Below are 23,508 nucleotides of genomic sequence, written 5' to 3'. Positions count from 1 at the left end.
CTTGACCTCAGCTTCTACTGAAGCCAGTCCCCTGAGTTGGGAACTGGCTTCAGTAGAAGCTGCTGGGAGTCTTCCCGGCAGCTTCTACTTCTACCAGAAGCGCCGACGCCTCCTCCTTACTCCACCTCCTCATCACTCCACCTCTCTCATGTTTTCTTTTGTGTTGCCATCAGTTAGTCTCTCTCCGTTGGTGTCAGAAATTGGAACCTTTTTCTCCCCACGAAAGTCCCTGCTCTCTAGCAGGGACTAAAAAGGGGTGAAAAGATCTGGAACTAGATCTTTTTGGTGTGAAAGCAAAATCCCAGGAACTATCGGAACTATTCCTGGGAAAAGTACTCCGGTGTGAAAGCGCCTATGGTTCGTGTCATGCAATTTTTCAGACTTTATTATATTGACCCTGCCATGAGTTTTGATATATTATGTTTTCTTGTCAAGTAATCATGACAGACACTGGTAGAGAAGTGTCGAGTTAACATTAAAGTGAAGTTATGAATTGAATGACACTTAACTCTACATGTGTAAAGACTGAGTAATCTTCATGTCAGTTTTCATAAAATTGCAAGTAATGACGTTGTTATGCCGGCCTTATTCACAGCTCATTAAATAAAGTATTTCAGGTCAAATCCATTTGAGATTGGAAAACTAGACGGATGGGGAACAGTTATAATTGATAACTTGGGTTGCAAAAGGCACTAAGTGACACATGAAGGGACATCATTGCAGACCTTTTTATTCATGACATGAGCAGCTACGGTGTGATGGGACTTTGCAGCTCTTTACTTTGCAGAATAATATATAAGTGACACTAAATGGCTTATGAAACAAGGAGAATGACTCATAATATAATAAGACACAGAAAAATATGACATTTACTTATTACCCAAAAAGCCAAGGGAAGCTTGTGAAAAACATAGAAAAAACAAAGCCTCATTGTTTGTGTGTTTCTTTTATATTTCTTTAAAATAAAAACGAAGTGTTAGCTCCATGATGGAAAGCCTTTTGCATAATAAACAAAACATTTAAACACCGTAGTGTCATTGACGAATAATGTATTTTGCTTGCCCTTCTTTCTGAAGAACACCTGCTCTATTCTGAGACCTCCATTATCTGGATGGTGCCATTTTCAAAATGCACACTGTTATCAGGGTACTTAGAGATAATGGGCACTCAGAGACAGAAGCTTGGGATAAAAGGCGAAAAGCAAACTTAAGGAGAAAAATTGAAATGAAACTTCAAACCATCCAACTGTTACCAACTAAAGTTTAAGGTATAAAATGAATTGTAAACATGCAGCAACATTTGGATATCAAACGTTTGTCTTATTTAGTCACAAAAAGAAATGATATTCTATTATATTATATTAATATTTAGTATTGGCCTGAGGTCTGCGTATATGTGTACATGTTTTTAATGTTGAAAAAACTACATTTTGTTAAAGTCTCTATCGGAAATTACATGTATATATTCAAAATTCGAAATGGTTAAGCCCTCCACCCAGTCTGTTCAGATTGGTCAGTTTCCCGGTACTCCAGAGGTGTGCTTTTTGCATCTCAGCCTCATCGTTGGAGCAAGGGACTGACTGAAAGCACTGTAGCAGCACTTTCTACCCAAATAGTGTATACATAGTTGTCACAACTTGACTTTACAGGAGCCAAGAAGGCTCATTTGAATGCACAATTTCTCAAAAGTGGTTGGGTATTTCACCACATTGATATTTTCACAATATTTTCAAAGCACCTAGAACTGCTTTTATAATAAAGAAAAAGATAATTATTGTCACTTTTAACAACTTTTTCACTTGTTTATGTCATATGCCTGTTTGTTTTCTTTTACAATAATGGCCCACTTTTATAATAATATATACTTGTGGGATGAGCAGCACAGCTGATTATATTCATGGTTCTAAAGGGAAATGTGCCACATTTACAATTGTCCGTGCTCAATAGACCAACATCTTTCAGTAACAAGGAATAAACAAGGAATGTTGGCAGTTTTAATCTTCATTAATTAAACAATCAACAGTAAGGTGCTTCAGTATCCACAACATCCTGGCACTACGTCTTCCTCATGCTGCAGGTTGTGTTGGTAACTCTAGCACGTACAACACACCAAAGCGGATCCCACAAGGTTTTAAATTGGATTGAGGTCTTGGCTGTTGACAGTCCATTCCAATCTCTGCTACATTCTGGAGGTAGTCTGTGATAACCCTAGTTATATAGGGGCAAGCGTTGTCATCTTGGAGTATGGAGTCAGGTCTCAGATTGTGGAGACATTGGATGGCCACTGGCTGCAGAATCTCTGCCTTCAATGGGTCAGGCCTTGTTTAGCCAGTGATAGAGATACCCCACATCATGACACTGCCCCCACCAAAACCATTCTCCACAATGTCTCAATATGTTGACCCTTCTATCGATCTTCTGCAGAGAGAACCTGGACTCATCATGACATTCCTCTACATCAGGGGTATTCAACTAAAATTCAACGAGGTCCAGTTAGAGAAAATCTCCCCATGCAAAGGTCCGAAACATCAAAATGTCTAAGTTGCTTTATGAATTAGTGTGATATACAGTATATTGAAGTAGCCTGTAGCTGTATCAACGTCTGCATGTAATCAACAACTGACTGCCAATCAAATTAAGAAAGTACAATTCAAAAACAACAATATGTATTGTCTATTAACATTGAACTATACAGATATACAGTAAATACTGTGGATATGTGTAATGTTCCTCTCGGGCTGCATTTAAAAATAAAATAGAGAAAATAAATAAAATAGCTTTTGAAAATGTGTGCATCTTAAAAGTGCTTAATTTTAGATTAATAAAATAAAGTGTAGCAGCAGCTTGAGTTTCCCTTTTTCTTTGTTAACCGTTTCACATCATGACTTAACAGTTTCAGCCGATTATAGAACAATATCAGTCTTTACACATCATAACAATTGAACAGTTTTAAAGTTTCTCTTTCTTTCCCTCTTATATTGCAGTGCCTCACTCACTTTGTTTGTTCAGTGCAAGAATTGAGCTTGAGCTTGTCCTTCCAGGAGTTTAAATCTGGGCTGAAATGGTGTCAGGGCCATTCTCATACACATGCAGACTCATTGGTTAGCCTCAGTTAGCCTGCCCTGGAACGACATTTAGTTTTTGTGACCTCAGTTCTGAGTTGAGAGGGAATGTTTGGTCAAACACTTTGTGTTTTGTCTCATAGTGGCGTTTTGGCACTTTTAATGAGCGCCAAGGTCTCTGAACAAATGAGACACACTGGTTCTGTGCTCCCAGTGGGCAGGATGAACATGAATGAGTCCGTCCATCCAGGGTTAAAAGCTTTGTTCTCACTGTCCACTTTCCTCTTCTTGGAGAGCGCCATGTGTAATTATTTGTCTCTCCCTGTCTGCCGCTAACACGCCTGTTCACTCTCCTCTCCGCTTCTCTCCCTGTATCGCTAATTATTCTCTTCACTTTCCTCTCCGCTTCTCTCTGCTGCGCTCTCGTCTCTTCTTCTGTGTTTCTCTCCCTGTATCGCTCACTTGTCTCTTTCGCCCCCTGTCGGCAGCGGTTAAATAGAATCGCCCCGTCAAAATTGAAATCCCCTATTAATGTATTGATTATACGTCCGGGTCCGTACAGATCGGCGTCTGGGTCCGGATCCGGACCGCGGTCCGCCTGTTGCCGACCCCTGCACTACATGTTTAAGTTTCAATTCAGTGTTGCCAATGACTGGGCCTGACCTGAAGCTGATTAGCGCCTGAATAAATACCTACAGGACGATACACTTTAAAATTGTAGCCCATTTATCTGGGACACACCCATGTTATCATTACAAATATGACATCCATGTAAAGAGAACTTGTCAGAAATGTATTTTCATTGATATGCGCCATAGTATTTAATGGTCACATAAAGCAGAAATATGATCGACCAAACAGAAATGTCCCCCCAAAAAGTAAAAATACAGCTGTGTTATCTGTTAGTAAAGATGAACCAAAAGAAAGTCCTGAAAATAAAAAATGTAATAAAAAATGTGCCTTTGGTAAAAATGTGGGTCTTTCAATATTTACACAAACTGTGTATTAGATTTGTTTCTGTTGGTTAAACATAACGGGGAGACATTGTTTCAAAATCAATCAATTTTTCATTAAGAAACAGGTAGACACACGGCAAACACCGTATTTTCTGTGGTTACACAAGCATGTTCTTGGACAATCCAATTAAAATCGTTTGTACTGTACTGCAACCACGCAGACTGTCTTTGTAAATTGAAATTGGTGGTGGTAAAGGCTTCCGATGCTCATGCCATTCAGTGAAGAGATTTCAAGTTGATTGCCACCTCCCAAAACACATCATGTCACCACCTCAGCTTTCTCATTTCCCCTCGGACCCTCTTCCTCCTTCCTCCACTCTTTCCTATCTCGTCCTCTGGACACTTCAGGCCTTCTCCATTTTCTGCTCCCGTTTTTAGAGGCGAGAGAGAGCGTCATCTTAGACCCCCCCATCGCACTTCAGTCCTAATTTTCAGCAACACATTGAGTCCTGTGAGCCATTAGTCAGCACCCCCCGCGTGCCCCGCTCCTCTCAACCTCTTCGCCTTCGCTGTCGCTCATCTCCTCCATCACCGCTCCCCACACCACCCCCGTCCTTTTTCTCCTTGGCAGTTTGGCAGTCACTGTTCACTCCAAAGGTTCTTCATTCACCCACCTACAGGGGCTATCCACTCATTAAATACCCCCACCCAACCTTCCCATCTTCTCCTCTCCTCCCCTGATATATTCTCTCTCCCCTGTCCCTCTCTAGGACACTTCCTCAATGGCAGCTACTGCTCTTTTGAAGAGGGCGAGTGCAGTTGGCAGTCAATAACGGGCCGGGGTCTCTCCTGGAGAAGACAGCAGACACCATCCAAGGCTTTGAGACAGAGCTGCCTGTCATCAGGTGACACACACACACGCACACACTGTCTTATACAGATCTCAATTGTCTTCAATATAGAAAATAAGGTAATGGTGGGTTTCTACTCTTAATGCAGTCATGGATCATTAAAATCAATAATAAAATGGATTATATTAGAATATATATTTCTATCCATTTAAATAGAAACAGGATCTTAATTCATTAAAAACACCTAACTTTAATTGACATTAACTGGTCTTGAGAGCTCTTTTTTAAATAAAATAAACATGAGTTTTTATGAATGGACAATTCATGTCAATGAATACATTTGGTATTTGAAACTAATTGCACATAACCTGACTAAAAGTTATATTTATATATTTATCTGAATAAGGTATCTTGTTTTAACTTTGAATTCAGTATTGCAAATGATGGACTACATCAATGTTGAACATAGATTCAAATTAGCCCTGCGTTTTCTCCTTGTATCACAGTCTGAAAAAGGGTTGTGGTTCTACTGCAATCCACTTAAGAAGATTTGAAACACTGTGATTGGCTTAAAGATTTCCAATCAATTCCATGTGTTGACTTGGGTGGATTTAAATGACAATAATCATGGATAGAGACATCCCAGAAAAGTGATGTACCATCCGACATCCGGCGGGATCTAAACAGGTTAAGAAATCATTCTGTTCTGATTAAGTGATGAAATCTGCATGCTCACTTTAATTGTTTATGGAGTAGTGGTGTTAATGCTTTATTAAATGGACTTCACAGTCTTTAAACCATGAACTTACATATTTCAGTGAGTAAGGAAAGATAACCTAAATGTCTGATGTGTCAGACATGGACGTGCCGCCTTGTTCGGAGCTCATTGAGCAGCTACAAACTCCACGGTCCCAGCGGCTCTGAGGGCTCCGGCACGCAGACTGAGTCCTACATCTGCAGTTCATCGTCAGGGCAGAGTCTCCAGCGTGTCTCTCCAGAAGACTTTAAAGTCTTGGTTTGCTGAGGCTTGTGTTTGTTCTCTTCTATTTACATAAGTCTCAGAGGTAGTGTGGGGAAACAAAAAATAGAGCACTACAATTTAAGGAATATTTGTTGATGCGAGATCAACAGTAAATTACTGCCACAGTCACCTGAAATAACATGTTGACGTATGCTTTAATAAGCTATCACTGAACTTAGCTTTTTTCAAATACTTTCTGCAGTATGAATACCACATCTATTTTACATTCATTAAAAAGGTACAGTACAATATATATATATATATATTAGGGCTGTAAAACGATTACAATTTTTAATCAGATTAATCACAGCTTAAAAATGTATTAATCATGATTAATCACCATTCGAACTATGTCCAAAATATGCCATTTCTGTATGTATATTGTTGTGGGAATGGAAAGATAAATGAAAGAAGGCGGGTATATCCAATTAACATACAGTATGTATGTTTATTATAACATTGTTCTGTGTGTCAAAATGAAAGACAGCCCACACACCTATCAATCATCAAAGCGTGGGGTCTTATTTCATTATGTAATGTTGTATCGATGTATAGAGATGTACTACAGAAAAAGTATTCTCCGTCGGGACTTCCTGCAACAACACCACGCCGTTATTTTGATTCTGATTGGCCAGAAGACATTATCAAAGATGCTCTATTGAGAAGACAATCACTACGTGACAAAAGTTTTCAAAACCGTTTCTAGTCTTCGGTATTTCAGACAAGTGGCTACTGAAATCAATCTTACTAACTGCTGTCTGTGCAATTTACTCCGCGAGAGTTGGCATATTTACTTTAACATCATTTTTCATGGTGGGGCTAAGCCATTTCTTGGTATGGCTGTAGCCTACCCCAGCCATACCCTGGCGCCGCCACTGGTGGGATGTATGGGGCAGGCCATTCTGCGCATGCGTTAAATGCGTTAAATATTTTAACGCAATGAATTCAAAAAATTCATTACTGCCGTTAACGCGCTCATTTTGACAGCATTAATAAATATATATATGTATATATATATAAAGCATCTATGTGTCATGACTACAAACATACATACATTATGATACAAACAAAGATCAGGAAATGAGTGTGACCAAGGCCCCGACACATCTCAGAAAACTGTGATCAAGGGATCCCATCATCGGCCAATATTGGTATACATTGGTTTTAACTTTATGAAATGTACTCATTCAAAAAAAATTCCACAAAATATATTCATTCTTCATTTCCTACCCATATACACAGATAATCGATGCTTTTTTATATATGGATGTTTTATATATACTATTGTTTATTCTGACGCAGTGTTTCTTCTTCTGCGTGTTTAATGTGTGTATTAAAGGTGCTGCATTTAGTGTGGAAGGAGGCCAGTCCAAAGGCCAGCGCAGCTCAGCAGTACTGAGGAGCCCTCTCTTCCCCCCTCCTCTCAGAAACTCTCGATGCACGGTGAGCATAGTACAGAGTAGACTGAATCTTCATTACATACAAAGACCCCCACCCCCCACCTAGTAACTGTTGCTAAGTGTGTCAAGCTATCTTTACTCACGCTACACACATGCATATTTTTAAATGATAACGTGCCATATTTTTCCCTCTGATTATTAGCACCCTGGATTCCACACAGTCAATGCTACAATCCAGAACAGTCTTTTTGACCACTACCAGAAAGCTCAATACTTTTATTTTGGTCTGTCTCTCTGTTTGTCTGTCTTTTCAGCAGGGCTACGGAAGAACTAGAGGGGGGGAAAACAGCAATTTGAATCAAATGTACAAAACATGGCAAAAAGAATGCAGATCATTCACATACTCTTTTTCTGCCAATTACTACAAAGTTTAAGTCATTATAACTTCCACTCGAAAATGAACAGTCACTTGAACCATAACGTATTATCATAGGTAAATCACCTGCAGCTATCAATCAGATTACGAGGAACTACAACCAAAATCCAAAAGTGTAAGCTGCTAAATTCAGCATTTGATATGATGAAAGGACAAAAAACTAAGAATAAATTGGATATAAATTGGGTAAATGATCAGAGGGTTATTGGGATCTTTGGAAAATCCTTTTCATCTTTTTTATACCTGATGAGTTTGCATCCCTGGTTCTCTGTTTCTGTAGGAGTAGAACATATAATGAATCTCTGAATAGTGTGATATGTTCATTGCCTTCAGTAACAGCTCAAACAGTAATGTGTTCCGACAGCAGGGTTACACTGTACCATCTGCATTTCCGGAGAGACAGAGGTTGACCTCGTCAATCACACATTTGTATCTGCTGACCTCGCTGTAAAAAATATTACAAATCATGCATAATTCACATCATGTAGCTCCCGGGGCAGGTCTCTGAGGGTGGTTCTGTTCTTGACATATTAAATTGATGCTGCTCTATCTTTCATTTAAATATATGTTATTCATTTTAACATTGCAAAGCAACCTTTGGCCTTCTGCATGTGTACTTTGCACATTCACAGTTGATGTAGAGAGCAAATGGGGAGACAGAAGCAGACACAGAAGGGAAGGAACTGCACAGGAAACAGGAAGGTCTAGAGGTCAGAAATGAAGATGATAATAGAGACTGAGGGTAAATAAAGTTAGTCTCGACAAGGGAAACACACTGGCTGCAGAGAAGACAGAGAGGCATAAAACAGAAGTAGAAAATAATACAAATGTAGGAGTAGAAATGTACGCCTTCCTTCTGTGAATTAAAGTTGCCTGATATGTGTGGAGGCAGTGGTACACCATCGCAGCTTCCTGGTGCAAAGCCAAAGATTAGCCATGATTCCAGATTAACACTCTAAATCCTTTTCTCTACACTGAACCGCTGCTGTTAAATCTAGCCTGTCTGCTTTTGGACAACTGCGTAGAGGATATCAGTGTTGGGTATTAGCTACAGACCATCTTCTCTTTCATCTGGCGCCCGGTGTGCTCTGTGCAGTTCCTGTAATCTTGTCGTTTAAACGGTCACCATGTGGTCCAACGGTTGACGATAAGGGAAACGACAACCTGCAAGATTTATGTTCTTGACGCCGCCGAAATGCTGCGCAGGGACATGGCCACATCCCATGCTTGTTAGCGAGCTTTAGATTCAGACTTCCTTTTACTATTTTATTGAGCCCTGTTTGTGTTGTCTAACTTGAATCTGCTTTACGCTTTCCGTATCCCTCCTGGAATAAAAAAAAATGAGATGTATTTGTGCTTAAGCATGCAGGAGCAGCATAGACAGCAAAATGATACCAAATCATGATCCTGGTTGAATTTTATTAATCTTGGAATAATTAGAAAATAACAGATGGCTTTTTCTGATTGAGCTCACATAATGCACTTGTGTAAAACATTTGTAAATGCAGTTAGGGTTGTTGAATGTGCTGTCTTTACTTCTCAGAGTGTACCTTTTAAAAATCAACACTCTGGATTTATGATTACTTTGACTACATATTTCATTCATAAATGTAACTGCATTGCTCATTTGAAATTCTGCCTTGCTTCCACAGATGAGATTCTGGCTGTGTTCTGGGGGCTCACAGAGGGGGTCGCTGTCGCTGTGGATCGCTGAAAACAGTACAGGCCCTGAAGAGCAGCGCAGACTGTGGCGTTCAGCCAGCGAGCCCAAATCTGAGAAGGGCTGGAAACTCATCATACTGCCCCTTTACGGGCTTGCAGACTGGTACGACGTGTTTCAACAGCATTATATCCAGCACGACTGTCCGAATGCTTTAAAGCACCACTATAAGGTGTTTAAGAGCCAACGAGTGGTTTAGCTCTCACTCCAACAGACCTCCTCACACAACTAATTAAGAGCTCCCACAAGAAATCCTTAAGAAACAGAACCAAGTAGCTATTCTTCTTCTTATCGCCTCTCCTAAATGCAGATTCCAACATTTACATTCCATTTTCCTGGAACATTGCCTCTCACCTCAGCAGAATTAATGAATCCCATAGGGACTGAACAAAATGCAGCCCTCTTTTTTATTCAACTTGTCTGTGATTCAGGGAGTCCAAATCAATACAATAGGCTCTATACACACTACTTGCCTTCCAATTAGAGATGGCCCTGATTTCCCCTCAAAAAAAGGGGAAATTAAAACCAAATAAGCTAGGAGAAAGAGAAACCCCAAATAAGGCATTTCATCTCTTTGTGCCTCACTGTTGGTTTCTTTGCCATTGGAGCTTGGATAATCCTGCTCCCCTGAGAGTGATACCTTTTTTTTTTTATCTCTGGGTTATGTAGTCAGCTGTGCCTGGGCTCTTAATTAGAATGTCATGTCCGTATCCACGAGGTGAACCTGCCAATCTTTGCGCACTGACCTTTGTAGAGCTTAAATAGAATCAGAAATACAGCCTGAAGTGCAGATAAAAGTCAGGACACGACAGACTGCTTTGGTTTGACAGTAAGAATGGGTGTATACTGTAGCATACCATCACATTCAAGCAACATAACAGATAAAGTACTTTATAATTTAAAGGAATATGTTTATTCTCGTTATGGTCTGAGAGGTAATTGAGAAGATTGACACTATTCTCATGTCTGTACGCTAAATATGATGCTGGATTCAGAAGCAAGTTAGCTTAGCTTAGCACTAAGACAAGAGAAAGGCGGCAACTGTGTTTTTTTCACTTTCGTTTTTTGTGTAGCTAATTAAATAAAATTAATGAGTGAGCTTTAGAGGGGTTTCAGAGTATATGCTAAGCTAACCAACAGCTGGCTACATATTTACCTTGAGGACTTGAGAATGGTATCAATCATCTTATCGAAGAGGACCAGCAAGAAGAATCCAAAAACCGACATTTTAAAAGATTTCTTTAAAGGTTTAGGCAGCATAAGTGATGTCATGCCTGTCTACATAATTATATGCATGAAAGCATTTCATTTTCCAACATAAAAAGAGTTCCATCCCAATAGGACTCAATTTCCTCTGTCTCGGCTGAATATACAGTGAGCTGTCATAAGGCATACAATGCATACCCTCCAAAGCCAAAGCACAAAGACATTTTCCTAAAGAACTTTCATTGTTCTTCACATCCTTTACGTTTGAAGCTTTCCATAATCTCAAAGCTTGTGAGGAAGTATAAACCGCTCTGTCCTTCTGTAGGTTTTGGATGCAATTCAGCACAGAAGATGGACCTGGATCGGGTTCAGCCGTTTCTATTGACAACATCTCTTTCAGTATGGACTGCTTCCTGGCATGTGAGTACATTCAAAATCTTTCTTTTGTCACTATTACTTCATCAGACAAGGGTTGAATTAATGGTATTATTTGTCTGATTGATTGACCATCACAGGCACAACATGGGGAGCGGGTAGCCTTTGAAAAATGTTTACCCTTTTAATGGACTTTAGATATACTTATGAAAAAATTAAATTCAACGACAGCTATTCAAATAATAGTCAATTCAGGTCTGCCCTATGCTTATGTTTACATAGCAACTGTTTTGTACACTTTTTATCAAGGCCTCACTTATCCTTTCAATTCCCTTGACATAGCTATAATACAGTACTACAACATTTCTTTACAATACACAGTTTAAACTATTACAATTTAAATTCTAGTAAGTCTGCTACGAAATAATACCTTTATTAAATGTTCTGCAGTTTTGCATGAAGATACATCCCTCTGATAATGAGATAAATTAAATGTCACAACAGTTCAAATCTGCTATCATGTAGCATGCTGATTGATAAGGGCTTATGTTTCAATTTTGTACTGCAGCCATATAAAGGTTAAGCCTCACATCACCTTTACGGATATGTTTGTGTTATAATTGAGATGGTGTATCAGTATAAAAACAGGAGTAGGATGACAGCCATGTCTGGCATCAGAAGAATGAAAGGTTAGAAGGTTTTAAGCTGCGCCTGGAATAGTAATGTTTTAGCATCTGTACGTGAATAAAGTTCTGACCATGAGAACTTTGGTAAAATGAAACATAGGTAAACTGACTGGCCAAGGATTCAACTCAAGAAGCCCGGGCATGGGGTCACCCTCTGAAATAGATGGTTGGATTATAAATCTGAAATTGTCCGACACTGACATCACTGACTTGTATGTATGCGAAGTTTGACACCAGAGAGGTTTTTCAAATGTCTCTTTTAATAACGAGAGATGTTTGTGCACCTACTTATTATCTCAGATTAATAAAGGTTACCCTGGGCCAGCTCGATTTGGTATGTCACACATTCTTAACATTTTTAATATGCCGACATATCTCGACATGAAAACCAAAAACTGTTTGACCAAAATTAGCAGCCTTTGAATTGTGAATAGTTCTGTGAGAGGATACAAAGTAGTAGAGGCTACTGTGAGAGTAAAAATACTTTGGTTACTATTGTGATATCGCTTTTTATTAAAAATGAATCTTGGTGAAACAGATCAAGGACATGCTTCTTGAGGTAGGATCGTTATTTAGAGTGGTCATTGAAATGCAAGTTGTTGGCAGTCATCCATTCAGAATATATTAATTTAGGTAATTTCTCTTTTTTAGAACTATAGCCATCCGCTGCCTTGTCGTGTACCTTGGAGAAAAGGAAGAGGACCTTTTCAAGGAGTTTAGCGACGTAATTAAAAATCTTGAAATAAAATAAAATTCATGGGCACAGTGTAAAAACACAGGACAAAAGCACTGCTCTGTCAGTTACATTTTGAAGCATATTGCACTTTTGGCCACACCCCAATCAATAATAGTCTCATAATAGTCTCTAATCTCAGCAACGTTCAGCATGGATAGGTGTTGACAGCAATGGCATTGGAAAAGGATTTTGTAAAATTTGAAAAGTGGCTTCTGCTCTTCTTAACCAGTTCAGATATTGTATGGAACCTGCAAAAAAGATGAGAAGATACACTAAAACTTGCACGGTTGGGATTGACAAAATCTGCCCACATGCATTTAAACGCTAGGCAAAGTACTCAAAACCACCTCTGTGTGTCTTCAGGACCACATTGCCATGACAACACGCACATGCAGACTCAATAGGTGAAAACAATACCAGCGTTGCTTTAGCAGCTGGTAATAATGGCTCTGAATTTGCTAAGAGTGACAGTTTAAAAAGTATGCAATTACCTAATTCCTTATCTCTTATGCGCTAAGCTATTATTTAATGTGCTTCAAAAGGACATGAATATCGCCTTCATCAGTGACCGGTCCACCCCAGGATCTGACCATACGATGGCAACCATCGTGGTCGAGGGAAACAAATGAATGAGCAAGCATTCTGCGTTAAATGTGTTCATACTGTTTGAAATAATGACTGCCGGCAGTGTAAACATCTTTGTTACATCTTTTGTAAAATTGATGTGTGTGATCTGCAGATTGGTGGCCATTGAGAGTTTGTTTCTGTAGTTTGAAAAAACTTCACAGATTTTACATATTTGGCACTGGTTTTAAATATGCAAAGGCCTCTAACTTCGTTGTGATGGCAGCATGTATTTGCTGTGTCCCCATTTCCCATGGTAATATGGCTAATGTGTTTATTTATTATTTGTGGGGCAATTTACATTTGTGTTATTTATCTTTTTTTCCAAGATTTAAATGAAGCTCAGCGCAAGTTCTTTCAGGAATACTGGGTGTATATATCTCTCCGTAGCTGCATATAATCAGCTCATCACAGGCGTTCTCTTTAACCTATTACGTATCACCTCATTCTCCAGCAGCCAATCAACGTGCTGCAGCCAAACTATAAAATGGTTCTCCTCTGTCCTGCAGTCAGCTGTGATTTCAGGTGTTCATGCACCTTATCATATGGCATGTGTCAATAAATGTTCAAACTAAATGAAGTCTCTCCTGATTGAAACATCATGTGTTGAAATAAACAACTGCATTTCAAAATAAAAAGTGAAATGCCTAATATTTTTGTTGTGGAATCCATTAATTTCTTTGTTTAAAGGCAAAAACATAAAAAAGCTAAGAAAAAAACTATTGAATACAATATATTTGGAGCAACTTAATTTATAAATGGTTGTCAACTTAAAAATGTGTGTTCACAATGATGGTAATTCAGCAGATACAACTTAAAATTCCTTTTAAATCATACGGTAAAACAAGTTGGAACAACTTAATCTTTTGAGTAATCAACTTCAAAACTTGTGTTTATGCTACCAATTATTAAGTAAGTGGTAATTAAAAACAACTCTGATTGTAGAGGAAAAGCTTTCTCCCCTAACTCAAATAACTTTGTTGCTTTAAGACAATTTCATTAGAAGTTGTCTTAACTCAATAAACATCGAATTTAGTTTTAAGTCAATTAACGCAGAAATCAGAGTTCAAATTACACACAATATTAAGTTGATGTAATTACCAACATTATTACGTCAACACAACTTATAAATGAATGTTTGCAACTCAAAATGTTTATCTAAATCAATCAACTCACATTTTTATCTTGCAACCATGCATTTAATTAAGTGGAGGTGAAAGGTCGCCTCAATTCGTTTTTTAGAGTGTAACAACAAGCTATTAAGCTAGCAAATATAACAAAGTTTGCTAGCCGCTGATTTTGGTGCACAACTGACTCCTTATGTGAGTCAGGAACCTCACTTTTAATGGTGAAAATACACCTCTCTCATGTAGCAGCTCTTCTTTGCCATTGATGCCACATTACAACCAAGCGTGAGTAGAGGGTGGGGAGAAGCCAGATTCAGAATGTTTCATGAAGCAATAAACAGCACATGTGCCTGTAGCCCTTTTCAAAATATATATTTTGCTTACTATTTTTGTGGTAAACCCGTGTTAAACAAAATGTCATAGCAGATGATTCTAATAATCTTTAAAAGGTGCCTGGAGGCGGATTTTAAAACAATGATAAAAGGTTTAAACTAAATTAATTATATCAAAATACATTGTTGAGATAGCAGTTGGTATTCAGATGAGTGCACACACTCACACCTGGAAAATGGTACTGGAACACATCGTCTACTATGTGTTCACCTTAAGATGATGTTTTTGACGAATGTATACATCCGCCACAGATATAATCTCAACCCATTTGCCCTCACAGTACATTTCAATCAGATAACATGAATTCATCAGCTGAATGTGATGTGAGTAATACTGCTGTTCTAGGCTGAAGCAGATCACACCGTTCCAGGCTTATTGGCTCACATCCTCTTTATTTAAAGAGGTGACATTTTCCAGGAGATATTTGCACATCAATTTGTGTTTTATGTCCTTTCCTGAGTGGCAGCGGCACTGCTACGGCAGCGCTGGAAGATCATCCATCCCCGCTTCACTCACTATCCAGATGGCGAGTTCTTAATCTAGGCCAGGTATCCATTTCCCACAGCCACATGCGAAACAGCCACTTTTGTCACCTATCAATCAGACCTGCGGATATGCGGAAGCTAAGAAAAAGCCGTCTTTCCCAAAAGTGATCACAGTGAGTGATCAGCATGATGGATGCTTAAGCATTATGACGCATCCCTGTAATATTTCAGTAGGAAAACATACTGTGAACACATTATGCAGAGGACCAGCCAGCCATGGCCTTTATCCTTCACTTCCCTTGGCTAGAGTGTGATGTATAGTTTGGCAAGTATTACGTGTGTTTGATGATGCATCCATTGCCCTTCAGGTGTTGGACCTGGTTTTATCTTTTATCTTATCCAGCTTCAGTAAATTGGTATATTGTGTTATTATTATTATTATTATTATTATTATTATTATTATTATTAAGGAGTTCATCCTTCCTAAAGCAGCGTTCAGTTATTATGCTCCACATATCTGGAACAAACTCCCAGAAACCTGCAGGTCCGCTGCAACTCTTACTACTTTTAAATCCAGGCTGAAGACTTTTCTTTTTGCCGCTGCTTTTAATTGATATATTCATTTCTTAAACTGCACTGTAACTTTTATTATCTTTACTTTTTATCTTTGCTTTTGAATGAGTGTATCTAGATATCATTTTATAATATATTTCTTAATGTCTTTCATTTTTGTGTTGAAAGGTGCTATATAAATAAACTTGCCTTGCCTTCAGTCTGTGTACTGTGCCGTCACATCTATTACCTTTCCTTCTTTCTTTCTTGTGATGTTTCTTTAACCCAACATCACACTGTGAATGTGTCCCCTCGGTAGCTTGTCTTTGACCTCACAGGATTGTCAATGCAACGCTCCTCACCAGTGTTAGATTTTGTCATTGAAAAATGAATGTGTTTTTTCAAACGTACCAAAAGCGCTTTATCTATTTACAATGGAATTTCCAGTTGTTGTTTTCTTCCAATTATGTGCCAATAGCTTGGTTGGTTGGTTGTTGCGTCCGTGTTTTCTTTTGCGGTAGCTTGTGTAAAACAACGAGGGATTAGTGAATTGTATTTGTTTCTCTAATTATCACCTGCACTTGTGGATGTTGAGAAACATGTAGACACAGCACGGACCAGTAATTACAGATGCTCTACATTCCCCCGTGAATTGACAGTGATTACTTCGTGGGGCTAATTAAAAGCAGTCAATGTTGTCTGTACAAGTTTACCTTAATATTTAGATTCTAGATACTGTAAAAGCTGTTAATGTATGTTAACAGATTAGGAATCCAAGAGATGTTTTGAAAACACTTGTAAAAAGTACATGTCTATAATGCATATTTAACATACATGTAAGACACTGTATAATTAGATTTATAAAACGGACAAGTCAAATCAAGCAATCTGATTGGTTCTTAGCCGTGATATAATGAGTGTATATCACGGGTAGAATTGTAGTTACTTTTCACAACAAGTCAGTATCCCTCTGCATCTGAGAAAAGCTACAACCGTTACAACTCTTACATTACGTCCGTTACGAAACTAACTAGCTAACAAAGCTTAAGATGGAAACATGTTAGGGATAGTTGTGCAGCAAGGACTTATTGACCGTTGTTAAGGACACTCACATCTGCAGAAAGAAGTCCGGTCGATTTAACTGTATACAGTTGGCCCTAAAAGCAAACTGCATGCTTCGCGTCTGACCGAACCACGCCCCTTAGCTGTGATATAATGAGCATATGCCACGTCCTGTCGTGAGCTATTGCTTAAGTATAATCACTAAGTATTCATAATGCTTTGTTACAATAATCATTACATATTTAAAGTGTTTATAATGCATTATGCAAAGTGTTGTTGATATTTTCTTGCATGTGACAGTACATTTTCTATGATATAAAGCAGCAGTATCCGTTAGGGAATAATACTGACTGTGACGGTGATACGTCTGAAGTGTGGATATTTTTCTCTCAGAGCTTTTGCAATCTCATGATATTTTAGGATTGTGGCTGGGTGGAAATGAGGTCCCCCCTCCTGTTGCTGGCCTCTGGTGGGCTTCAGGCAGCTTACGGCGCCCTGCTAATGAACAGTGACAGCCACGCCGGCTGCTGCCCTGCCCTCTGGTTCACGCTGCTCTGTGGTGGACCTGCTGAGTCCTCCTGCAGCAGCATACCAATGCTGTGTTTTCCTGCTCTGTCTGTTCCAAAGCCTTGCCGTAGCGCGTTTCCCCATGCTCAGAATAACAATGCAGTCTTATCAGCAACTTTGCTGAAGATATAAAAAGTTGCTTAACTTGTTGTGTAAACAAAACACATCTAAGGGTCTTACTTACAGAGCGACAGTGTTGTGTAGAAAGCAATCAAACACATTGTGGTCATTCGTGTGCTGAATGAGATCCATCAAATCTGCAAGTAAACTCTATCTGTATCAAAGCCACCAAGCAGTGGAGACTAAGACGAGGATTACAGGGCTAAGGAATGAGCTATTGATTTTCTAGCTGGCAGATTTTTGGTAAGCAGTGTTGAGGTTTTTTTAAGCCTCGAGTACAAAATTACAAGATTTCTCTACTCAGAGCAAGCCACAATAGAGACCAGGCAACAATCTCCACTTCTGAAAAATGCTAATGCGGAAGTGCCTGAAACTTGCATTCTTTCTCATGGCCAGAATTTTTTCTTCGGGGCGGGGTCTCATCTGGTTGCAAAAAGATGTCTAATTCCATAGAAGTCTATGAAAAAACTATCAAATATCTCTTTTGATACAGTATATTACCCTTAGTAATCATTTTCAAAATAAGTGTATGATGCAGCATTTGTTTTAGGATAGGGTAATCTTGTGACAGGTTGCAACCACACTCAAACCCTCAAAGTGTGTTTTCAGTTCATAGAAGCCACTTGTTACAAGTTAGTCACTTACAGTAGAATGTCATGTTCAGTTTTGTAATTGCTGGTTTTTGCATTGCTCCACCCTCTTGTGTCACTCTGCAACAGCCAAACGTGAGACTATTATACCATTGTCAAAACCAAATGGTTGATTTGATGGTGACTACTTCCTATATACAGTCTATGAGAGAAACCAACAGCTCAAGAAGTTTAGTAAAAACTGCCCACCTTTACTTTTAAATCAAGCACATACAAAATAAAAATGTGTGTTAAGTTGTTTGCTCTAATTCAAAGCCTGTTTTGTCGGACCAAGTAGTACCGCCACACAGTTGTTTTCCGAACCTTTCAGCTGTTGAGGGAGCCCCCAGCCATATTGTCATAAACGCTGAGCCTTCAGCCTAAAGGGACAGGGGAGCAGGGGAGGAGAGGAGGGAGTGTTTTTGTGGTGAAATGATTACAGAGATAAAGATGAAAAGTGTCGCGTCCGTCCCCTGACAAACCAGAATGACGGCGGGGATAGGAGGCATCATTTGTTTTCACCAAGGAGGCACATGACACTATGTGGACAACTCCTTGTCTCATCCCAATTAGGACAAGTTGGATTTTTGCTTCATATTCATCTCATGTTAGTCTTTTCCAAGGTTTAGAAACACCACCTGTTCATCAATGGGTTTGTTGGTGTTATCTGGAGCTGCAGCTTTTTATTAGAGACTTTGTGTGGCTTAGTGGAGCAAAATAAATTATAAAACCTTCAATTATCCTTTGCGGCTGTTGCCTTCCAGGACAGGCCTATAGAGAATATCACGCTGCCACAGTGTAAACAAACTCTATGCTTTCCTGCTGCTCTATAGGACGAGCTTGTGTATAACTAGAACACTTTCCTTTCCCCATGCCGTTTAAAATGTAAATAGGCCCTGAAACCATGTAATCTGCCTCTGAACATTCTATTATAATTGAATAACAGAAACAGAGCTAAATATGTTGGTCATCAAGTACTCTCAATGTTTTTTTCGCCTGCCTAAAGTATCTACACTGAGCACTCTGAAAGTGTTCAATGAAATGACTATAGGAAAGGCCGTCATTAGTGTTGATAGACAACAGCATTGTGGCGGTAGGGCTGAAACAGCAGTGATTCCTATTGTTTTATAGTTAACTATGCTGCAAAGCCTCTCTGGGTGGTATACACTATATTCAGCTTTGTTCTTAAAGTTATTAATCATAAGGCAGGACTAGCAGAATAGCAGTTGGTCAAGTTCTGAACCACTGCCCTTTCCTGATGTCAGAGCATTGCGAGCTGGCAGCCTTATCAGATCCATATACCACACTGAACCTTATCTGACTTTCAGAATAATCTCACATCTTCTGCTTTCATAGCAACCAACAAGGGTCATGTTGCAACGGAGCCACAGAGGGCTTTCACTGCAGAATATAACATCAAAGAAACAACATGCTGGACAAAACTCTTCAAAGAACATTGGCTCGCTTTGGAAACAAAGAAGGGTCGTGTGAAGTCTCAGGCACATTCATAGCAGCTGAACTGAACATATCTGGCTTCCTAAAATAAAGGTGAAACCTTTACCATGGAGGGAAAAAAATACATTTCGCATTCAAGCAGTCTTATAAAAATGATTTTCCTATACAACAAATTAGAATTCTCAATCGCGTTTAAGGGAAAGGTATTCTCTCAGATTAAAGTGATAGTTAAAACACAAATGGATGATGTTTTAAATTTAAACTACACTAAAAAATAAGTATTTGTTACGTCACTTAAGCTACCTATGTAAATTAAGTCCCATGATTTACTGTATGTAGTGTCTCTGCTGTGACATGTCTCCATGCTTTAATGTTAAAAAAGCTCTTTATCTTTCTCACACTGCCTGTGCTGCAGCACCTCTTTTCACCCTCTGTCTGAAACCAGAGCCCAGTCTGCTCTGATTGGTTAGCTGGCAGGCTCTGTTGTGATATAGTGATTTCACTATGTTACATAAGTAAACAATGGAGGCGTTTCAGGGTGTGGGAGGAACTTTGGGATTGTAGCCCTTGCAGACCATTTACATGCACAGAAACCTACATAACACACTACAGGAAAGGGAAAACCTTTAAAAAGCATAATAGGCCTTTTTAATAGAAGACCAGGTTGTCACATTGTATCCGCACAAGTTAAAAGGGTACAGTATCTTTGTTAGCCAATAACTATTTGGATTGAAGATTCTGTATTCTATCTGTAGGTGGTTGTAATACTCTTGTTGGACATTGATTTTTGTCATTTTAGTCCTTTCTCAAGTACTGGAAAAAGTATTTTGTTATGTTCAGCTGACGGGGTTGCATTGATTGTCCCTGTAGCTCTACAGTCCCTGATCAGATGTGGCCGTAGATCTTTTAACAGCATTCAGTGCAATCTTTTAAACCACTGATTGCAGTGCATGGACCCAATCAAAGAAAATAATGCATCTGTTCAGCAATTTTCCCGGGCAACCATGGGAACTCCTGCTTCTCCACCTTTAAATAAGGATATGTCTTTTTCCCCACGCCACAACAGTCATTATATTATTATTATTATTAAGTGATTGTCCCCTACTTTAAAAAAAAAGCTGGTTTGCCTGGCAACTCTTTTAGAATAGTTTGAGGAGGGGAGCTACCAGAAAGCTTATACATTCTTTCCTGGGAAAGCTATGAGGTTGGAGGCTTAAAGATTCTCTGCATAACACCCTGCCTGAACCATCTACCCTATGATGGGATGGAGACAGGTAAAGATGAAGTTGCATGTTATGTATTCCACTCCCTCTGTATAGCCATCGGTGGTGCATATGAAAGCGTGACCCCTGCTGGTTGTTCCACATGTTCTGTGCCACTGAGAGGTCTGCAGCCACTGTGCTTATACTGTGTCCTGTAGTGTTTGCTGCACATGAGGGGAATAAAGCACAACCAATCAATAAATTCATTGTATTTCTCTTCCAGCCAACGGTGAGTTCCCACCAACCAGCTCCACCATGCTGCCTTTCCTACGGACCAACAAGACTACCCCCCCGTCCATTCGAAGCCCTTTGAGCTTCCCCACCACAGATTGTAAGTGTGACCACGGTTCAACTGAGTGAGTGAGTAATGCTCGGATGGATTTATGGAGAATATTCTCCACATGCATATGTTTCTCCTTTTGTCTTTTCTACATTCTCTTTCAATCACACACGTGTGCATGCTTGCATTAATGATTCATAATTACTCTACATGTGACGATCATGGCACCCCACACACAGGCTGCAAAGTAAGTGTGCCCCCTACTGGTCTGCACCGTATCTGAATGAGAGCTGCAGAGATCTCCTTGGCATTAAATGGAGCAGGACGGGCAGTTTTGAAGTCTAAAATCCTCCAATTTGTCTCCTGAGAATGTCAACGGAGCCACTTACACAGACTTGACATTTTCCACCTTGCACACTCCCACTTCCCTGCTTCAAAAGGGTAGACACAAGCACAGATTCCATTTCTATATTGTCAGTCATGAGTTGGAGATACTTTCAAATCAAACTTGCTCCTAGACATTTTTCTTCGGTTGTAGCTTTGAAGTGCAAGAGGTTCCCCAGACTTTAGGACTGGACGTTCAAATATCAGCCACTACCACTTTAGTCACTGTAAATATGTTTGCCATCCTTTTCCTCTAAGCATTATGTGACAGCAGTTCACAGCAGTTATGCAATCGTTGAATACATATAAACTTTAAATCAGTTTCAATGACTTCAAGGACATGTTTTCCAGTCTAAATAGATGATTGGTCTGGACAGTGCTCCCACACTCCAGGAGTGTAATTGCACTTTTCTCTCCCAGGAGGCACAATAGGTGTTATGACATTCATATGCTGTTAGAGCCAAGCAAATCAATGTGTGTAAGGTGCACAGGCTGTTTGCTATTTGAAAATGGTTAGTCATCACACTGTGTTCACATGTTTGTTAAGTTGCCCTTGAATACACAGCCAATATACCTCTTAAGCCTCAATCAAGGCGGAGTGGATTGTTAAGCAGTCCCTATTATGCTCATTCTTTAGGTTTCATAAAGTATTTTGTGCCTTTACTGTGACATGTTTACATGCTTTACAAAAACTGCTTTTTAATGTTGTGTAGTTATGTCACTGTGTCGCGGAAGTAAACAAAGAAGTCCAATGGAGGTGTTTCAGGCGGGGGGTGGAGTGTGTGGGAGAGAAACTCCATCTGGAGGAAACTTTGGGATGTTAGCCTTTGCAGACCATTCACACACACAACAACCTATAGCACACTACAGGAGAGGGGACACACCAAAACCGCACACACATTTTAATGTATTTTTTAGTTATCCAAATAACATGAAGCTATAGCATATTTTGGATTAGACTTTGATTGGCGCTGCTAGACTGTACAGTAAGCCTGTGGTATTTCCCTTATAGCTAAATAGAGCAAAAGGAGAAATATCTGATTGATTAAAGACTAACTTGACTGACTATAACCTCTGATACATGTCTTTTAGCAGTGTAATGCTAACTGGGTTGAGGAGCTATTGGAAGCCTGAGCCCCCTGACAGCCCCATAACTGACTGCACCACAGATTGAGCATTCCTTCTGCTGAACAAGCACTGATAAACACCCCGAACACACAGTGTCTGACTCAGAGAGGGGGTGATGGTCAGCCACCAATAGTCGACTCATTGTGTTAGGGTCCATATGTTTGTGCAGCGATTTGTCTGTTTGAATGTCCGTGAAGTGGGTCACTCTTTAGTCTGGAGCACAGAGCCGCCTGTTTGTCTCGAGGGACAAACGAGGACAGTGAATGATCGGACATTAATGTTTAGCCAGCTGACATGATTTGATAATGTTACAGGGTTATGCATTGAACTGGAGCCACCGACGTGACTCCTTCAGGCTCCTCAGTCTATCAAGGATGTTCTTTTATGTGGAGCAGCAAGGAAGCATTTGAGGAAACATTTCATACGCAGTACAATATTATATAAAAGGTGTTTCATTCTTGTGGAGTTTGCCAGCAGGATCTAGCAGCAGCAGCAACAAAGAGGCTATTTCAATGTGCTTACACAGGTAATACTCTGTATGGTTACAATAAAAGCGTGCAGCCTCGGGGAGAGATGGGACTGTGCGATCACAGCGCTCTCGCCCTTGTGATTATCATACATATTAACTCCGGGGCCAGAAAGAAGTTGAACTGGCAGTTATACATTGGCTGTTTCAAAGACAGCCGGGGGCGGTTTACATTCGCCCGGCGTTTCACGTCCCCCCCTGAAGCTTTGACGTCTGCAGGGCAGGACGCAATCCTGATGAGGGTTTGACTCAACAGACCTGTCACTCCAACAAGAATCGCTTTTTTACCCGAAACGCTCGATGGTTAACCCCACCATAACTCTCTTCTGACTCCCCCCTCCATCTTTCCTTTCTCTCAGCCACCATATTTGGGCCTCGCACTTTTTCTTCATTCATTTGTTCCCCATTTCCACCATTGATAAGCTGCTGAATACTGCCTGCTAGTTGACTACCGCCACCAAGACTT

General features: G+C 39.7%; 1 protein-coding gene across 1 annotated transcript in view; it reads left to right on the top strand.

Moving 5' to 3' along the window:
• The window catches only part of LOC307046426 (ALK tyrosine kinase receptor-like), a 514,312-nt gene that overhangs the window by 447,426 nt on the left and 43,378 nt on the right, over nt 1-23,508 (top strand). The window contains 5 exon segments of the mRNA XM_079692820.1: nt 4,788-4,922; nt 7,229-7,332; nt 9,378-9,550; nt 10,977-11,071; nt 20,948-21,055. Of these exon segments, the coding sequence (XP_079548946.1) occupies nt 4,788-4,922; nt 7,229-7,332; nt 9,378-9,550; nt 10,977-11,071; nt 20,948-21,055 (615 nt within the window).

The sequence above is a fragment of the Notothenia rossii genome (assembly GCF_949606895.1).
Source record: "Notothenia rossii genome assembly, chromosome: 7".
Lineage (NCBI taxonomy): Eukaryota > Metazoa > Chordata > Actinopteri > Perciformes > Nototheniidae > Notothenia > Notothenia rossii.
Note: the sequence above shows the minus strand (reverse complement) of the source record. Positions and strands in the feature narration are given on the sequence as shown.